This window comes from Notamacropus eugenii, chromosome 1 (genome assembly GCF_028372415.1).
Source record: "Notamacropus eugenii isolate mMacEug1 chromosome 1, mMacEug1.pri_v2, whole genome shotgun sequence".
Taxonomy (NCBI): domain Eukaryota; kingdom Metazoa; phylum Chordata; class Mammalia; order Diprotodontia; family Macropodidae; genus Notamacropus; species Notamacropus eugenii.
Window position 1 is genome coordinate 11,534,183 of NC_092872.1, and position 21,042 is coordinate 11,555,224.

Sequence of the window (21,042 nt, forward strand, 5' to 3'; positions counted from 1 at the left end):
AGACCTGTAAAGGAAAATGCTATCCATCTCCAAAGGAAAAAACTGATAAGTGGAAGTATGCATGGTATGGTTTTACATGTATTTGTAAATCTGTGTCAAATGGTGGCCTTCTCTAATGAGGGGGGAAGGAGGAAGCAAGGCAGTTTGGAACTTAAAATGTAATAAAAAAATTAATTTAAAACAACATTCACCTGGCTTTGGAGTTTTAGGGAATGTAATATTGGGGCTCTTAGCACTTTAAAAACTGAAGAATGTTTTATCTGTCCAGCTTCCTCCTACGGTCTTACCTTTACTCTCCCATGCTAGGGGTGGTCAATATCACTCTGACGGACGTTGAGCCCTGATCAAAGCCTTCTCACACCTGAATCAAACCTCTGATAAAAGGAGGTAATGAAGTACAATGGTTTAAGGCACCAGTCTCTCTGTAAAGCATAAATCCTGGCTCTGTTTCTGGATTCAAGACAAAAAGAGGTCATTTCTCTCTGAAATCAGCTACAGATGGAAAACAGTGCTCAGGGCTTGTGAAGGTACACTTGGAATAGTGGGCACTCCCAGGGGTGCTCCCTAGCATGTTCCGGTTTCTAATGGTTCAGGGGAGGTGATAGCTGAGGAGGAAGGATCATGCATGCATCTGTCTCTTTATATGTACGTGGTTATTTTTTCTGGGTTTATACATGTCCATCTCCATGTGTCCATCCATCTAAATAGCTATCTGTATTTATGTTTGTATGCACATGAGTGTCTATATGTGTTGAGTGTCTGTATGTATAACCTGTGTTATCACCGAAGTATAACATGTGAAGTGCTATGAAAACTGTAGAGCAGATATACAAACGTGAGCTAGTATTATGGTGGTCTGTCTCTGCACATGGTGATTTGTAAATATTCCTTGGATTGGCCTGCCTATGTGGGTACTTATGTGTCCATTAGTACGCATGTCTTGAACAGATGAGGTACATGGAGAAGGAGCTGAGGACAGAGTTAAGCAAGAGGAAAAAGAGTGGGATGGGCTGCCTTTGGAAATCATACCCTGCTTTTAATGACCCCAAGCTTCTTCCGGAAACAGTTCCATTTTTTTAAAATACATTCTTCAGTGCTAGCTGTGAGTCTTGGAAAGATCTATTCTCTGCAGAAGTGAAATAGAGGATCACTGAAAGGACAAAAGAAGTGGGCAAGAACAGCTTCGGGAACATCACAAGCAAAGAATTATGCAGGAGAAATGGGACGAACAGTGTCATCCAAAAAAGCCGCCCCCCACCTGCTCCCCTGGTCCTCTGCCCCCTTCCCCACTCAGAGGGAAACTTACAGAACATGGAGAGTCACACAGGTGGATAGGTGTGGGTGGGCTGGGATTTGTGCTACCTATATCACTGAGATCACAGATCCACTGGTGTGCTCAAACCTGGGTGTATTTTATGTATCTCTGAAAGCAGATGAGGGTATCTCTCTGATACACATCTCTGGGGAGGGGGGGCAGTGCACGCAGCTAGCTGGCCACAGTACCACAATCTTAAGAGGCTGAGGTTGGCACTTGGGGAGTCGACCAGCATCTCAGTCATCTATACTGAGGTGGGGTGGGGGGAAGGGAGGTGGTCTCATGCTGGTAAATCCTAAATCACTATGATTTCACTTGGGTGTACACGATTTGTTGGGGCTTCTGCTTGCAGCCTGGAATAGGGGAAACAGCCTTTGGCCAAGAGTCAGGAGACCTGGGTTCTAGTCTTGGTTCTAACTGGGTTTTTGTTCTGTGTGATCTTCAGCAAAACACTTGCCCTTTCTGGGCATCAGTTGCCTCTGCTGCAAAATGGGAATAATGACCCTCAACCACCCAGCCTTAGAAGGGGATTGTGAGGAAAGCACTTGGGTCAAAGGATAGGAACAGTTTTCAAAGGATGAAATGCGAACTACAAACAGCCACATACAAATGCATCAGATCACTAACAATAAGCGAAAGGCAGATTAAAGCAGTTCTAAACTTTCACCTCATACTCATCAGATTAGCAAAGATGATTTAAAAACACACATAACCACTCCAAGGGCTACAGAAAGACAAGTATATGAAGGTAATGTTAGTGAAAACAATTTGAACTTAATGAGAGAAAAGTTGGCATCAGGTGACCCTGCCACCCCACTACCAGTAAGTATACGCTGGCATGTGCCTCAAGGAGGTCAAAGACAGAAAGAAAGGTCCCACTGATACTAAGATAACCAACCATAGTAGAGTTTCTTAGACTGGCAAAAAATTAGAAATAAAATGGCTGCCTACCAATTGGGAAACTGATAGAACTAGCTGTGGTAGATGAATGTCATCAGAAATTATACCAATATAGAATGAAAATGAAGAATTCAGAGGAACATGGAAAGACTTAAATGAATTGATACACAATGATGCCAGGTAAATACATACAGGTGAGCTCAAATAACAGACAAAACCAATGCTAAATGGCAACTAAATGCAGATTAAAGCATTTAATAAGATTAATGACCAATTTTAGATCTGGAAGACAGATAATGAAACAATTTCTCTCACTCAGAAGAGAGGCAGAGGAACTACAGGTGTGGTGTGTTACAGATGATCTCCCACAAGGTCCCTGTGTGGGTTAACTCTTCTCAGATGTCTTTCTCACAAACCTGTTTCCACTGAGGAGGGAAATGTCAGAAAATGACCAATGTTTTAAAAAAAATTGATAAAAATAAATGTTTTTAAAGGGACACTGGAGTCAGAAGAATTAAGTTTGAGTTCTGGTTTCGTCACTTACTAGCTGTGTGACCTAGGGTGAGGTCACTTCCCCCAGCTTGCGACCTCGGTTTCCTCATCTACAAAAGGAGATGACTGCAACAGATGTCTTCTAGCACCAAGTATCATGCTCCATGATGGCAGTGGCAAGTTAACAGTTCTGCTTCAATTGATGGGTCTCATGTCAGGCGTGAAGGAAGATGGGAGGAGGATGGGCCCAGGCCACAGTAGCCTGAGTGAAGGAACTTGGCCCGGGAGTGAAAGTCAAGCAAGGTCTGAGCCAGGCCCTGTGGGGTTGGTTTTCTATCCAATTTGTTTATTTAAATTAAAGAGGGAAGGGCAAACAGGCAGCATGAAGCAGGTAGTGTGTGTGTGCCCAGCTAGACTCCGGGGAGAGGGAGGGACTGGGGTCGGAGCCGGGCTGCCCGCCACTCTCTGGACTTGCTCAATGGCTCCTCAGGGAATAGCCGTCCCCTGCGTGCTTTATTAATCACTGAGTTTCATGTTTGCATTAGGGCTGGGGTTTGGAAGGTGCTTGATTCCTCCCACCCTATTTTTTCCATCCTATTTCATTCCCCACCACCTCCAGGGAGCCCCAGCAACCTGGCCTGGATTTTTCCACTCTAGCCACCAACTCTACCTTCATAGAGACTTCCCCAGCCATCTTCACCTCTAGGTCAAGACCATGTGAAAATGACAATTCTTCCAGGAAGACTTCCTAGACTTACTGTATCTTCTCCCCTCCCAACACTACTGATCCCTCACTCCTTACCCAGTGGGTGTGCGTCCCAAAGGTCTAGCTCATGACTGGCCTTCTCCATGAGACCCTTCTCCCCAGGTCTTTTAGAAGATTAACCCTTTTACAAAAGAACAATTCACTTGACAGAAAGATCATCTATATACATCCTCTGGGGCAGCTAGGTGACCCAGGGGATAGAGTGCTGGGCCTGGAATCCAGGAAGACCTGAGTTCAAATCTAGCCTCAGATACTTACTAGTTGTGTGACCCTGGGCATGCCATCTAACCATTTTGGCTCAGTTTCCTCATCTGTAAAATAAGCTGGAGAAAGAAATAGTATAGCAGAAAACCAGAAATACCAGAAAAAGAGTGGTGGGATATGACTGAAAATTACTAATAACAACATACTTCCTCAGGAGTTCCCCTTCCAATCACAAAATTCAATTTACACTCAACTTGGAAGGGAAGAATGGGAAATGGTTGTGTGGTGTGGTCCAAAACACACCGGTCAGAGGATGTATATATAAGACCTGGATTCAGTTCCAGACACCAATACTATCTGGGTGGCCCTGAACAATTCACCTTCACCTCCTCTCCCTGTGCCTCAGGTTGTCCATCTATAAACTGATGATAATAATCCTTGTTTCCCTTTCTGTAGGGAGTTGTTATAAAGAAAGCTGTTTCTAAAGGGCTGCAGCAATGTAAATCATCACTGTCATTACAACTACTACTTACTGCTGCTACTACCACCACCACCACCACATTACTATAGTGTCTACTGGTGCCACCTAGTGGCCCTGATTAGATATTGTTCGACTTACTGTACCTAAAGCCTATAAAGTTCAATTGTAATACTCTCTAGGAGCCTCTCTCTCAGTCTGGAAGATTGTCCAAAGCACAGTTTAAAACTATTTAAAACCCTATTCCTCCCTGTGTTCAGATAAAGAGCACCCTCAGGGGAACGGGTACAAGTATTTCTTCGGTGATACCCTACAGGTGCCTAAAGATGTCTCTCCAAAGATTACCAATAAAACTGCATGCACTTGAGCATGTTAAGAGTTATTAACTGAAATGATTTTCTTTAAGTGATGGCCTAATGTCTAATATCACTACTTAATACTAAGTAATAATTATCTCCTTATCGGCTCTAGGATGAAACATTTTATGCCATCTACCAGATCCTTTTAAATTTCACATGCTTTATAAATGTGCATAATTTTTATTAGTTGTTAGTGCATATAATTTCTAAATAAACATACACTTACAGGAGCACTCAGAAATGTTTTTACTGGTGGTATGTGATCAAACTTCTCCTCAGATTCTGTTTTTGCCTGGTGTATGAAGAAAGCCCAGCTCTGAACATCTTCATGCAGCAGAAGCCTTCTCCTGATGTCCTACCTCAGTCCCAGCTGCCCTTTCCCAAAGGGACAGTAGTAGTCACACTGCACATGAACTCTCTGCTTTCTCTCCCATAATAGAGACTTTAAGCAACAGTAGCTGCACCAGTTGGATCTTGCTAAGTGCAGTCAGGCATATGGAAGAAGCAGCTAGAATCTGCATCACCATTGCTTGATCCTAGATTCAACCACGAGTTCTATGTGTTAAAGGGAGATACGAGGAAGTACAAAGTAATGACCGGATTCCCAGAGGGGACAGCGGATCTATACAGTCATATACAGTCTTCTTTGTGTGAGTGAGGGGCAGCTAGGTGGTGCAGTGGATAGAGCACCAGTGCAGGAGTCAGGAGGACCTGAGTTCAAATAACACCTCAGACACTTGACTCATTAGCTGTGTGACCGTGGACAAGTCACTTAACCCCAATTGCTTCATCCTGGGTCATCTCCAGTCATCCTGATGAATATCTGGTCACTGGATTCAGATGGCTCTGGAGGAGAAGTGAGGCTGGTGACCTGCACAGCCCTCCCTCACTCAAAACACAGTCAAGTGCAAGTCATGTCATCATTTCTCTGATAGCGTGGTCTTCTTCGGCAATGAAGGAAGAACACGCCTTCGTGTGAGTGCCCAGATACTGGCTACAGAATAAAAGTTTAGAATATGAACCTGAAATAGGTCTTGAAGGACTGGCAAAATTAAAGCGTAGGAGGGAAAAGGAGAAATGGCATCTGCAGACAATGAACCAGCCAGTTTCACATTTTCTTTTGTTTTTTAGCAATATTCTACTTTCTCCCATTTACGTATAGACAATTTTTAACATTCATTTTAGAAAATTTTTGAGATCTAAATCTCCTCCCTCTCTCCTTCACCTCCCCCCTCCCTGAGGTGGTTAAGCAACTTGATATAGGATACACATATTCAATTATTTACAAGGGTTTTGGAAAAGGGGAGTAGATAAAATTTTTAAATTGGGCTAATATTATATGGAGGAAAGAACCCTGGACAGTTACTAGCTTTGTGACCACAGGAAAATAAAGATACTTGAACCAAAGGGGGATAATAAATGCCTTTAGCACCTACTATTCCTGAGATTGTTGTGAGAATCAGAAGAGAACATACATATATAATATAATGTGCTTTATAAATCGTAAGTATCAGAATCCATTGGAATGTTGGTGTGCCAAAACCCAGACTTGTGCTCCTTACCTGACATCTTGCTGCACTAGTAAGATGTAAAGCTAAAGAAGATTTTAAAGATCATTGTCTAACTCTCATTCTAGTCAGTAAACATTTATTAAGCTCCCACTGCATGCTGGATTCTGTGCTTTGTGCAGAAATACAAAAAAAGTAAAAGTCCATGTTTCCAAGGAGCTCACAATCACATGCGAATAACTATACACAAATATGCTCTATAAAGGACAAATAGGAAATAATACAGGGAAGACATTAGAATTCAGAGGGATTGGGAAAGGCTTTCTGCAGAAGGTGGGATTTTAGTTGGGAGCTGAGAGCCATCCAGGCAGGAAAAAGCAGAGCCAATATTAGAAGTCAGGTCTTCTAAATCATCAGTCGTCTCATCACAGGCTCATTAGTGAACCCTTCTGTGAGCTGACAGACCATAAATTCTATGCACTGAAGCCAAGCATTTCAACCCATGTGCTAGCAAGCCCCCAAAAGCTCCTTCCCCTTGTCCTCCTGTGGCAAATCTGCTGTGTTCCTCCAGGAATTGGCCCCCTACACATTCACAGAAGAGGACCTTCCATAGGGGCTTGTCCTCCCCCTATTTAAGTCCTAGGGATTCTACTTTGAAGGCATTCAGCTCTGGTTAAAATATTAACTACAACAGTGTGTACAGGTTCCAAATCTACAGATCCAGGATAAATCAGATCTACAGGAGGCTTCAGCCTGGGCTCAGTAACTGCCTAGGCTGGGTTCTGTAACTAATTAGATGTGACCTCATTCAAGCTGCAGAACTTCAGTGTTTTCTCCTGTCAGATGAAGGTAAGCTCTCCTGCCCTACTCCACAGCACTGTTCTAAATGAGAAAATGATGCACCAAATACACAGAAGAGCTCTCTGGATTGTTTATGGCACTACTACGTACAAGCATACCATTAGTGCCAGCCTGCTGTGCCAATCTGTCCAGGCATATAAAGAAGTGTGTCAGTGTCCAGGTGAGGTTAGCAGGTGGCATCCTGAAAAGAGCTCTAAATTTGGAATCTGAAGACACAGGATTAGCACTGAAGTCACTGGACCTCTCAGCTTCAATTATCTTCTCTGAAAAACAGGAGCAATAATCTTTGAACTCCTTTCCTCAAAGGATTGTGGATAGGTTTGAGGATTCCTCATAGAAGTGTTCTCATCATGCAGTCGATCATCATATATATGTTAAGAGACCAAGATGAGGTAGAGTTATATTGCCTGGTGGGCCCAAGAGGTGACTTTAGTAACAAGGCTTTCTTGGTATTATTGGCACCTCCCTCACTGCTTCAGAAGAAACCTGGTCCTGCCTGGGAAGCTCTCAGAAATAGGGCCTAGACATCAGGATTCTCTGTTTGGGTCCAGGGCCTCTTTCTAGGATCCCTGCAGAGGTAAATAAGGTGCTGAGGGGAAAAAGGCTACTGCAGTATCACAGAAACCATGTAGTTCTGGGGTATCCAACCTGAGGTACCCCACCTCCTGCTACTCCAGTGTGACAAGAAGCTTGTCAAAAGAGTATAAGGAAGGGGGCTTACTGACTGGCAGTGTTTGGCCAGATGAGGACTCGGGGAAGCCACTAAGGAGCCCCTTGACTTTGAAAACCCAGATGTTGGTGCTTCCCTCTCTGGTAACTATGGTCAGACAGGTAGACCTGTCTGTTGAATTGTGATGTATGTATTGATTATGGTCAGACAGAGGAAGTGCTGATCTTTGATTTCTCTGTATTTTCTCTGAAGTTCAGGATGCTGACTTTTTCTCCTGCACTAACTGAATGATACATGTGTTTGATTAAAGTGATTGGTAACTCCTCAAAAAAAAAGAGTATGAGGAATAGTATTTACTAAATAAATTATCCTACTGAACTATCCCAGAAACTTCAAACTGATTTCCAAACAAAGAAGTTAATAAAAATTTTGGCATACTGTTAGAGAAAAAAAATCATCTCTATTTTACTTCCTTTGTGCACCTACATGGCTAACTCTAGTCTTTATTTTCTCTTATATTGAGTAAAGGGCATGGGAAAGTCTGCAGAAAAGCCAAAAGGTGTGGGTACTGAAGACTGGGAACTCGTGTCCTAGTCCATTGAATTTTTTAATGGATAAATTTTATTTTCACTTCTATCATCAAATACATGAATCCAGTTGTCTACACAATGACTGAAGAAAGTGAAAGCAAAATCCCAAGGAAGAGTAGTAAAATGAGCAAACCAAATTCTTCAATGAAACCAATCTTAGAAATTAAACAATTGTTTAAAAAAAAAAAAGTGGGTGAGGAGGAGTGCTGGGGGTGGTGGAGCTGGTGGAGGCTCTGGAGAGGGAATCCTGCTCATAGAATAGAGTGCAGGCCAGGAGAGGAATAAACTCCTCTCCCTTGACTATGCCACTTTGAAGGAACTGAGAACTTACAGATCCCTGGGGTATACCCTCCTCTTGACAAAGAACTCAAAAGTCAAGTGACTGGCTGGGAAGATCCCCAAAAAAGGGAAAAAGAAAAAGACAAGAGAAGGTTACTTTCTTGATGAACAGGTATTTTCTTCCATCCTTTCCAATGAGGAGGAGCAATGCATGTCATCAGAGGAAGACCTAGGGGTTAGGGCTTCTGCATCCAAAACCTCCAAAGTGGATGTGCAGTGATCTCAGGCCATGGAAGAGCTCAAAAAGGATGTTGAAAATCACGTACGAGAGGTGGAGGAAAGGTTGGGAGGAGAAATAAGAGTGATGCAAAAAAATCATGAAAAGCAGGTGAACAGCTTGCTAAAGGAGACCCAAAAAAATTATGAATTAACACCTTTAAAAATAGACTAACTCAAATGGCAAAAGAGGCCCAAAAAACCAACAAGGAGAAGAATGCTTTAAAGAGAAGAATTAGCCAAATGGAAAAGGAGGTTCAAAAGCTCACTGAAGAAAACAGTTCTTTAAAAACTAGAATGGAGCAGATGGAAGCTAATGACTTTATGAGAAACTAAGAAATTACAAAACAAAACCAAAAAAAATGAAAAATAGAAAACAATGTGAAATATCTCACTGGTAAAACCACTGACCTAGAAAATAGATCCAGGAGAGACAATTTAAAAATTATGGGACTACCTGAAAGTCATGATCAAAAAATGAGCCTAGATATCATCTTTCATGAAATTATCAAGGAAAACTGCCCTGATATTCTGGAACCAGAGGGTAAAATAAATGTTGAAAGAATTCACTGATCACCTCCTGAAAAAGACCCAAAAAGAGAAACTCCTATTTGTAGCCAAATTCCCAGAGTTCCCAGGTCAAGGAGAAAATATTGCAAGCAGCCAGAAAGAAACAATTAGAGTATTGTGGAAATACAATCAGGATAACACAAGATCTAGCAGCTTCTACATTAAGGGATCACAGGGCATGGAATACAATATTCCAGAAGTCAAAGGAAGTAGGACTAAAATTAAGAATCACCTACCCAGCAAAAGTGAGTATAATACTTCAAGGGAAAAAATGGTCATTCAATGAAACAGAGGACTTTCAAGTATTCTTGATGAACAGACCAGAGCTGAATAGAAATCTGACTTTCAAACACAAGAATCAAGAGAAGCATGAAAAGGTAAACAGGAAAGAGAAATCATAAGGCACTTACTAAAGCTGAACTGTTTACATTCCTACATGGAAAGATAATATTTGTAATTCTTGAAACTTTTCTCAGTTTTGGGTAGTTAGAGGGGATTATACACATATATATATATATAGAGAGAGAGAGAGAGGGCACAGGGTGAGTTGAATAGGAAGGAATGATATCTAAAAAAATAAAATTAAGGGATGAGAGGAATATATTAGGAGGAGAAAGGGAGAAATGGAATAGAGCAAATTATCTCTCATAAAAAAGACAAGAAAAGGTTTCTCAATGGAGGGGAAAAGGGGGAGATGAGAAGGAAAAAGTGAAGCTTACTCTCATTACATTTGGTCTAAGGAGGGAATAACATGCACACTCAATTTGGTATGAAAATCTATCTTACACTACAGGAAAGTAGGGGAGAAGGTGATAAGTGGAGTATGGGGGATGATAGAAGGGAGGGCAATTGGGAGGATGGAGATAATTAGAAGTAAACACTTTTGGGGAGGGATAAGGTCAAAAGAGAGAATAGAATAAATGGGGGGCAGGAAGGATGGAGGGAAATATAGTTAGTCTTTTACAAGATGACTATTATGGCAGTCTTTTGCAAAACTACACATATACAGCCTATATTGAATTGCTTTCCTTCTCAGTGGGGATGGATGGGGAGGGTGGAAGGGAGAGAAGTTAGAAATCAAAGTTTTAGGAATGAATGTTGAGAATTGCTTTTGCAAGTAACTGAGAAATAAGAAATACAGGTAATGGGGTATAGAAATCTACCTTGCCCTACAAGAGAAGAGAGAAGATGGGGATAAGGGAAGGGAGGGATATGATAGAAGGGAGGGAAGATTGGGGGAAGGGATAATCAGAATCCATGGTGTTTTAGGGTGGGAGAGAGGAAGGATGGGGAGAAAATTTGAAACTCAAAATCTTGTGGAAATAAATGCTGAAAACTAAAAATAAATAAAAAACCTGGAAAATAGTTAAGCTATAAGCTTGAACACAACAGTACCATTGTACTTACCTTGACCTTTACAGCTGTTAAAAGGTATCTTCTTTTATGTACTCTTTTGGATTTGGGGATTTTTTTCACTCTGCATCAGTGGGGGTAGGGGGGGGGATTGTGGGTGTATGCGCATGTGTGTGTGCACATGTTTCTCTGAATTCTTTTTTGTGTGTTTTGCTTTTGACTGAACCTGTGATTTCATTGGTATGAGGAACTCCCAGTGAAGGGATATTACTCATAGCATTAAGTATTAACATTACATAGGAGCACAGATTCAGACTTCAGAGGTCATCAAGTCAAACCTCATCATTTTGTAGATGAGGAAACAGGTAAATGATGTGGGTACGAAGATACGCTTCAGAAGTGTCTGAAGCAGGATTTGAATCAAGGTCTTTCTGACTCTAGGTCTAGCACTCTGTACGCTCTTATGCAACAACTCATTTTCCCCATAAATTGTTTCCATGTTTTTGCTAATACCTGAGTACGTGTCTATGTTACGTGGGAATCTGAAGAACTGTGGTAAGACTTATATGAATAAATTAACACAATGTGAAGAAAGTAGAACCAGGAAAACAAAGAGACAATGACCAGAATAATGTATACAAGACCAGCTGAATTCAGATTAAATGACATGATAAATCTTGGTGTCAGAAAACAGGCAATGAAACATTTCCCTCTTCTGAGTAAAAAGGCAGGCGACTACTGGTAAAGAATGCTGCACATGTGTTGTCTTTAACTTCTTCCCCATGAGAGAGAATACCAGGAGGAGGAAAGTGGTGCAATGGGATATGAGGACACTGCTATGGTACAGAAAAGGACATCAATACAACTTTTAAAAAAACTAGCAAAAATAGGAGTTAGCCAACTCTTCTTTGGCCTTCCAGAAGAGGAAGGCCAAATTTCCTCATTATTTTCATCCTTAATAATTTAAATAAACCACACACTAGATATTCTAGAACTTGAAATATGAAATCTCAAAGGATTTAAGAACAGCAAAATTTATTTCTTCCAACCTGTTATTTCCCCAAACTAAAATGGTATAAACACTATTAAGAAATTTCTCTAGCTCTCAGCTTGGCTCTCAAAACTTGTTAACCAGCCCCTCCATTAGTTATGCAGATAAAATGTCAAACTTGTTTTGTTTTAGAGAGAAAGTGTCTTAGATTAGTTCTTCTCCTAATTCTTTACAGAGTCAAGCACTCTTCAGTACCTCTCATGAAAGAAAGCATGAATTCTTTCTTCAGTATGAGCTGGAAGGCATTATTAAACATGGCAAACATCAAACATCAAAGAAAAAAATGAAACTGACTATATCATAACAGGAAATGACTGGTTACCAATGTGGAAGTGTAGACTACCAAACTATTAGAGCAGATATAAAAATCAACATCATTTAAAAAGATAAAGATCAGAAGAAAATACTGTATGCAACTAAATTAATTCCAACCTGACCTATTTAAACATCAGAAATGAAAAAAGAAATGGACATTGGCTTTGACCAGTTCATATGAAATTTTACATTTAGGCCAATCACTACTACGTGCAAGCAAAGGAAGCCTAAAAACCACTTCAGCCAAGACTTATTCTCTCTGCCAAGCAGAGAATGATGGACAAGGGAAACAATATTTTAGAATAGCAAGTCATTTGAAAAATTTTTACAAAAGACCCTGGTATGGTGTAAGCAGTATCACCTCAAAATGCAACAGGAAGTTGTAATGGGAAACCTTATCATGTGACCTTTTATAATTGATCAATGCATTGCAGTAAAGAGCAGGTTTTGAGTCGGAAAAGTTGGTTTTGAATGCTACTTTGCTACTTACAACCACTGTGATTTTAGGCAAATAAATTAGTCTTTTAGGAACTCAGTTTCCTTGTCTATAAAATGAGAAGACTGGACCAGATCAGTTGTGAAATTGTAGTCCAGAGACTTTTCAAAGTGTCTGTGAAGGTTAAAAAAAACAAACAAAAAAACCCCTATTTTCTTAATAAAATTAAGATGTTATCTGCCTATTAAAATATTTCTCCCTTTTCCAATTACAGTCATGTGCAGGTTATCTTCAAATACATCTGCCAAAACAACCTATCACAACAAAATGAAGAAGCAGATATAAGGAGCAGCTAGGTGGAATGGTGGATAAATCATCTGCCCTGAAGTGAGGACCTGAGTTCAAATTTGGTCTGAAATACTCACTAGCTGTGTAACCCTGGGCAAGTCACTTAAGCCTAATTGCCTCACCACCACCACAAAAAAAAAAAAAAAGCAGAAATCACAATTCAGCTGTCTCCTATTAAGCCAGGCATTACAGAGATTTGCAAAAATATGTAGAACAATGTCACTCTTCTCATTAATTATTTTTTGTTTTGGAAAATTTTTTCACACAAAAAATGTTAATACAAAATGGGGTTTGTTATTTTTAAATGAATTAATAGTTGAAAACTCTGTTTTGGTTTCTAATACAGTAAATGTTGACAACTATAACCCACATAACCAAAAGTATTCTGAGGTCTTCAATAATTTTTAAGATTGAAAGGAGTCCTGAAACCAAAAAGTTTGAGAACTAGTTGGGCCTACGTGAACTCTGAGGTCCTCTTCAACTCCAAATTCATGAATCTATGGAAGACTTAACAACTCTCCTCTGGGTCCACTCTAGACCCAAAGGTTCCCTACTTTTACAGCACGACGATCCCCATGTGAAAGCAGCTAGACAATTAGTTTCCAATGATTCATGGAGGCTAAACCTTTCCTTTACTGCTCGAGCCTTCAAATTGAATAAATAAAACAGTAAGTAAATTATCTATTTTCAACTTATTCAATGTTCAATTTTGGAAGCCCCCTAGAAGGGCGCTTTAGTTACCAAAGGTCAGTTAAAGGGTTCTGTGTAATGATTTCTTCCTGGGCAAACTGGGCTGACTAAAGGAAAGCAGTGTTTGACTGAGAGGGAAAGCATTTAACTGCCTGATAACAGGTAATGGAGTGAGTTCACTGAGCTATAAAAAGCCTTCTGGCACTAGCTAAAAGGCACAGGAAGGGATGCCTAGTCCTACAGGAAAGGACGGAGACAGATCAATCAATCACCTACCTCACGTCACTGAGGAAGGAGAAGGGTTCAGTATTTACTGCCTGTCTCCTTAATGGACCTTGGATTTGAGCAAACCTGCTTCTTTAAGTGTTCCTTTAAGAACAGAAATAGGACCCAGTAGGCCCTACGGAAACCAAGACCTCTATTTAACCCTTTGCATTCTTGACTTTCCTATCACCATGCTCAAAATTCCCTGAGAATCCCTTTGCTCTACTGACAAATGATAGGACCTACCTAGACCGAGAGCAGATCACAAAATTATAAATTTTTAGCTGGAAGGGGCTTTGTTGTTCATTTTTCGATTGTGTCTGACTCTTTGTGAGTTTGGGGTTTTCTTGGCAAAGAGTTTTGCCAAGAGTGGTTTGCCATCTTCTTCTCCAGTGAGATTAAGGTAAACAGAGTTAAGTGACTTGCCCAGGACCACACAACCAGTAAGTGTCTGAGGCCAGATTTGAACTCAGGAAGATGAGTCTTTCTGACTTCAGGCCCAGCACTCTAAGCACTATGGCACCACCTAGCGGCCCAGAAGAGGCTTTAGAGATCATCTAATTCAACTTCCTCATTTTACCGATGAATAAACAAAAGCCCAGAAAGACTAAACAGCTTACTCAAAGTCACCCACATAGTGACCAAGTGAAGTTTTAATTCAAGTATCCAAAGGAAGCATTAGTTCCCCTATAACACAGTGTCTCTCATTCAGTGCTGGGCCAGGTGAAACAGGAATAGAGATTGGTATTTGGGGGCTGTGGGCCTGGGGAAGCAGTTTTGCCTTAACGGGTCACTTACAGGCACCACCTTTAGGACTTCACCAATACCTTGTTTTGTCTTTTTGTCTGGGATGCTGTCAATGGTCACCAAGCTTTTGTCAAGCACCACCACCATGTACCGCACTGATGCTATACACTGCGATTACTTAAGCTTCAGAAGGCAGGAACTGTCTTAGCTCAGTTATCTCTCCGAGAGCCTAGCACAGTCCTCTGAACCAAGGACCAATGAATCAACAAGCATTTATTAAATGTCTATTTGGTGCCAGGAACTGTGGATACACATATAAAAGTGGAGTCCCTGCCCTCAAGCACCATTGTACTAGGAGCAAACAGAGGCAGGAACAGGAGCTCTGAGCCAGAGGCACAGGGACATGAGTGGAGCTCTAGAGCAGTAAATGCTCATAACATTTCTAGTAGTGAGAATACTGATTTACTGCTTCCTGAGTAAGAGTTAGAAAGGTAGGAAGAGAAGGATGTGGGTCATTTTTATGGAGGCAGAAGAGAGGAGAGATGCTCTGGCTGGCTAGGCCCTGGCTGTTTGGGAAGCACTAAATCAGTACCTGATGTGGTCTGTAGGCTGCTCTGCTTCGATTCAACCACTCACAATAACTAACATTTACTGTTCCTCAGCTGCCCCAGATGTGGGGCAGACACAACCAGGGTTCACCAGCTTCGAACCATAGCCATGACTTTCTGTCCAATTTATTTTAAGGTCATTTGTTTGTCCTCTCCCACTTCAGACCCTTCAGACCTTCCTGTTTAACACAGAGCGGTTCTCCCACTCCACAAGGACACTTCTGTGGGTCTAATATGCCCTAGGAATGGTGCTCCCTGCAGCTTCCATTGGGACTTTTCCTTTAGGCTGGAACAGAGGGAGTTTATTTGGCTGTCTTTGCTCCCAGAGCTGGAAGGTGTAACATTAGGGTGCTAGTAGGCCTTACAAATTCAAAAGTACCTGCCACTACCTGAGTTGCCCTCTCCTCCTCACTGGCCTACTTTTCCAACAATTACCATTTTCCTGGCTTAGACAAAAAGATAGCTCACATCAAGATTATTCCAACCCTTTTCCATTCATGGGTCACAGAGGCATGGTAAAGTATTGGCAGAACAGAATAGTCACCTACTGCCTCTTTTTTGGGATCATAACAGGAATAATCCATCTCATTCACACACGTGGGTCTGTCTTTATTTTGAAAGAATAGAAAAAGTCCAAAATATATACATCTGTACATCTATACATGTTATACACAGCAATGTTGCCTCCTCCCCGTCCAGAATCAGGGGGCCACCTGGACAGCACTGGATCAACCTGACTGATATTTTATCACAAAAGCTTGTTGCTGTCAGTAAAGACAGAAGATACCTACTCAGAATATGCCATCATGGAACTCGGAAGGCTAACTCAAGTGTAATTTTCTCACTTTATCTATTTTTCTTACTTTAAAAAAATGCTAATGTAGAAATGTTTGGCATGATTTCCCATGGATAACTGATATCACCACTTGCCTTCTCAGTGGGTATGGAAGGGAGTGAGAGGGAGGGAGAGAAGCTGGAACTCAAAACGTAAAAAGAATGTTAAAAATAAATAATAAGCAGATGTTTTTTAAAAAGTAAAATAAAAATGGAATATACTACATGGTATAAAATGCTAACATGGTGATAGCAGAAGAGAAGCTCTCACTGATGTATCATGTTAAGGCTTTTTTTTTTTTTTTAAATTTAGATTGTGGTAATCAGAGACTAGACATACTCAAGTCACACCTCTAAAATGTACTCTAAGATACACTCAGATGGGCATTAAAGAGAGCACCATAGTGGAGATCACTCTGGGGACCAAGAAGGAAGGTGGGCCTTTGTCCCTGACCTAAAAGGATCAGTCCACACTACTGTCTTGTATGGTCAAGGGAGAAGCTGTTTTAATCTGAGTCACTCTCCTCTGGCTTTGCAGATTCCACGTCATCTTCTTGGCCTCTAAGTCTTTCTCCTACAAGGAAAAAGACAGTTCAGAAGAGCTATAAAACTGGGGCTTCACAGATGGCCTATTAAATGACATTTTGGCTTAATGGACTCATTAGTGAGTCCATTCTGGGCAGAGTCAGTCTAAAAGTCTTTGTCCAAAGCCAAATATATTCAAAAGGATGGACTCTGAGAGTAGGAGGGTACAGGGCATACTCTATTCCAGGCTTAAAGGTCACATGCCACACTACCAGGCTCATGAGAAACTAATTCAGCGGGAAAATTGCTCAAATGGAATCAAAGAACTCTGGATTTGATGCTAGCCATTTAGCCATGTTACTTAGGACAAGTGGCTTAACCTTTATGGGCTTCAAAACATGAGGTCTACACAAAGTGACCTCTAAGGTCACTCAGCTTTAAATTGATGATCCTAATCAATGCTAGCTCCAAAATGGCTGCTGAAACTTAGGAAGAGGGCATCATCAGAGTGTAGACCTTAAGGGGCCAAGACAACACCCCCTAGAATTTGTCTCGGATTCAGTGGACAGCTAGTGCTTCTTTAACTTGCTTCTGATACTCCACTGGTTGAAACCTATGCCAGAGGTCAATAAGCTTACGGATTAACTCAGCAATGGCTCTCTGCGTCCTTTTCTCTAGCTTTTCCAGTTTCTTAGCCACATCTCTCTTTAAGTCCCTGGAAATGAGAAAAAAGAATGAGAACAGATTATTTTCACACAAGAATATGTGTGTCCTTTCTTCAAAGGAAAGTTAAGGTCTGCTCACAGAAGGTGGAGGAGAGATGGTTTGCATCTATGACTGAGTGTCTTCCAGACCAAAGGCAGCTTAACTCACTGAAATTCAGTATCTATTAAACTTCTACTCTGCAAAAAGGATATAAATGAGAATAATGCCTAGGGATTCAAAGAACTTTATTTGTAACCTAGCAGAGGTGATGATCATATTAAATGGACTATACTATAACTCAGAACATAACACATAGTACATGCTAAGTACACACTAAGTTCCATGACAGATATAAAGGGGGAGACTATTCAAACTATTTTAAATCTGAACCAAACCACAAAAGACAGACCAAGAAGGGGCATTTCCAAGCATGAACAAACATAAAAAGGCAGGGAAAAACAGTGCTAAAAGTAGGATTTAAATGTAGGTATTCTTGGTTCCAAGTCTAGAATTCCAGCTGCTATGCCATGCTATCTCTCAAACTAAGTCAACTGAACAGATCCTGCAGACAGACAATGAAGTGAAGGAGAATAACAGCTAACATTTTACAAAGCACTTTGGGCTAAACTAGACTTGAGAAACTTCATGATGCTTTCAATGACCATGATCTCCTTGAAACAAAGGCCTGCTGTCACAACACCAATGTTCTCAGAGGACACTACAATGGTGAGGGAGCATGGAGTGTCCAAAGAACTAAAAGATGAAGGTCACTCAAAGGGCAGAGAATATATTTCTAGTAAATATGAGTATTCTAAAGCCTACTGCCAGTAAATAACAGGAGAAGCAACATTAAATATATGATCAAAGAAATGTCGGACAAGGAAAGGAATCATAATGGAGGGTAATGGTCAACCAGTGAAAAGTCCTGGGTGCTCCTGTCAAAAGATGCAGAAAAAGGCCTGTGCACAGAGATGGCACCTTTGGAGGATTCATGGAAAGACACACACGGATGGAGAGGAAGCACAGGATGAACTGGAATAAAATGGGCTGCAATCTGAACCAAAGGAGGGAGTACCCACATCAAAGTAAAGCAGCGTAAACAGTAAATACAGACAACTGAGTGTGGAAAGCTTACTAGAAGGAAACAATTTGTCTTAGATAGGGATCATCTGAGCATCTTTATAAATAGAAGGGTCAAGTGCAGAAAAAGGATCTGATGAAGAGGAAAGGAGTGGGGAAAAAAAGATGGGGGGAGGCAGAAGAGGAGAAGATAAACTAAGGTCTTCAAGGAATATATCTTCAGTTCCACATGGCAGTACACACCCCACTTTTATCTCACAGACTGTTGAAAGTTAAGAGCTCTATAAATGTAAAGGGGCACGTAATATGATTACCTGTCAGTCTTAAGACATTCCCTCTCTTCTAATCAGAATTTGTTCTCAAAAAAGATTCCAAAACTAATTCACATTAAAATAAAATTAACAAAGGGTAATCTCTAAGTTGTGCTACTCCAATAGCCTTTTTCCAAATTCAAGTGTCTTTAGCAATACCAGTGTATACTTTAACAGTGCATGTCCCCTGGTTTGTGGAAACAGTATAATAAAAATGTTATTTCATCACAAACAGTGTCATCCTCATTAATTATAGTGAGGATGGGAATAAGAATGTATTAAACACTTGCAGTTATTATCTCATTCATAACAATCCTGGGAGGTAGGTGCTCTTACTACCATCATCGGACAGTTGAAGAAAGTGAGGCAGAGAGAAATTAAGCTATTTGCCCAGGGTTGCACCACTAACCAAGGTCTGAGGCCTGACACTATCTGCTGTGCCAGTAGCTGCCTCATGGTGGGGTTGTTCCTACATGCAAGAGTAAGAAAAGATGGGCCAGTGATCTACGGAACTTTTCACTCTGAGACAAACAGAAACAGCCTTAAAGGAATTCTATGGTTTCACTCCTTCCTTCAATAGGTCAAGAGTCAACCAAGTACACTAGGCTAAAACAAAATGGAATATACTGAGTATGTAACAGAAAGAGAAATTGTCCCCTAAGAGTTCAGAGTTAATAGTTATTTTCAGCTGGGGGAATAAGAAGACTTCATGGAATAGACAGTATTTGAGTTGGCCTCTAAAGCATTGTCCAGAAGAATTCAAAGAGGCAAAGACCAGGGGCGAGGGGTTAGTGTTGTCAAAGTAATTTTCTCCCAGCTGGAAAGCAATGAAAACTACCCACAAGAAAACAAGTATAGCCCTTGACTAGAAAAGTCTTTGAAATGGGTGGAGAACACAAGAAGACCAGTGTGGAGAAGGCCGCCTCAGCATGTGGTCCAAGAAGCTGCTGAGCACATGACTTCTGCCCACTACAAGAGAAGGGAAGGATGTGCCACAGAGTCAACACCTCATGCTGCACTGAAGTGACATGACTCTGGGTCCTCCCCTGGGCAGCTGTTTCTCTGGAGAACCAAGAGACAAGTGACCCAGAGCACTTCTCATAACCACTTGGGACAACAGGCTTCTGCCCATGACACAGATGCCAGCTAAGCAGAAAAAGATGCAGAGTCTATTAATTATCACCTTAGTATTCAGTTCTCACTAGGCTTAATTGCCCCACCACATGCACTGTGAATAATTTATCTCCTGTGTTTATTAAGAGACATAGAGCTTTCTGCATCTGTGGCCTGCATTTATCTTAAAAAGTCTGTTGCAAACTCAGTGCCTCCAGGAAGTTCTTAGGCTAATCCTACCCATCTCTAATTATTCCAGCAAACCCTCAGCACTGATGGAAGCTGCTACATTCTTCACTGTTTGTGCATGTCTCTCATCCAGTTTAAGTATTTTTCGTATAAGCCTCACCTAGATCAGACCAAGAATTCCTTAAGGATAGTGATCTGGCAAGCTCCTCTCAAACTGGGAATTCTGTGCTTCCTCTATCAATTAAGTAGGCAGAATAGGGCACAGACATGCAAAGAGAATTTAATCCATGTTTATTCATCAAGGAACATTAACAATTTCTAACCATCATAGATCAAGTGTATGTGAAATCTCTTCCTGCAATTCACACAATGCATGCACACAAAATAAAGGTCGTGCAACACAGAAGTAAACACACTACATCTGTGGTCAGAGTTCAAATCTGAGCTCTGCTACTTATTATCTATGTGACCCTCTGGGTCTCAATTTCCTCACAGGCAAAATGGAGATAATAATACCTGTAATATCTACTCCAGAGGATTGTGATGAGGCTCAAAGGAGATAATGGATGTCAAGGCCTTATCCACTTGAAGGTACTCTAGATGTGATCAGCTGTTGTTGCTAGAGATGGACCAGCTCTATCTTGTAGTCTGAACACAAGGCATTCTCCAGATCATTTCTTCCTGGGTGAATGGCTAGGTCAAATGCTCCTGAATGAGCCTAGATCTCATCTAGGAGTGTCTCCCAACTATAAATTTTATGATCGCTCTATAAAGTTCTATAGTCTGTGATCAACAGAGAGAACTGCAATGGCCCCTGAGATCATATAATCCAACCCTCTTGTTTTATGGAGAGGGAAAAAGTAATTTGCTTAAGGACATAAAACTGGTAAGTAGCAGAGCCAAGAGTCAAACTCAAGTCATCCAACTCCAAGCCTAGCATTCCCTTCCATTACTACTAGTTGGCACTGGCTATACAATAGCCAAGAGTATTTTTCTGACCTAGGCAACTGCCACTGGGTGGTAACTGGAGCAAGACCTCCAGGAACTTCTTCCAAAACACAAGGACAGACGAGGAGCTGCAGCAACCTGTTTCACTTTGAAGTCGAAAGCATGTGGCTAAGTCACATGTACACAGACACAAAAGACAGAATGGAGCACTTCGTAATTCATCCCGTCCCCTGCTGTCCTGCCCTGACTCACTCCCC

At 41.1% G+C, this 21,042-nt stretch overlaps 1 protein-coding gene across 3 annotated transcripts in view; it reads right to left on the minus strand.

The window, feature by feature from the left end:
• The window catches only part of CCDC12 (coiled-coil domain containing 12), a 138,974-nt gene that overhangs the window by 55,117 nt on the left and 62,815 nt on the right, over positions 1-21,042 (minus strand). The window contains exons 6-7 of one of the 3 annotated variants that reach the window (XM_072653352.1): positions 17,078-17,154; positions 15,669-16,488 (exon numbers count right to left, since the gene is read on the minus strand). The exons of 1 other annotated variant lie outside the window; for it this stretch is intronic. In XM_072653352.1, the coding sequence (XP_072509453.1) occupies positions 16,421-16,488; positions 17,078-17,154 (145 nt within the window). In that variant the 3' untranslated portion in view covers positions 15,669-16,420. Of the gene's footprint in view, positions 1-15,668; positions 17,155-21,042 lie in introns of those variants that run through there. One more of the 3 variants, XM_072653341.1, reaches the window with a different exon arrangement.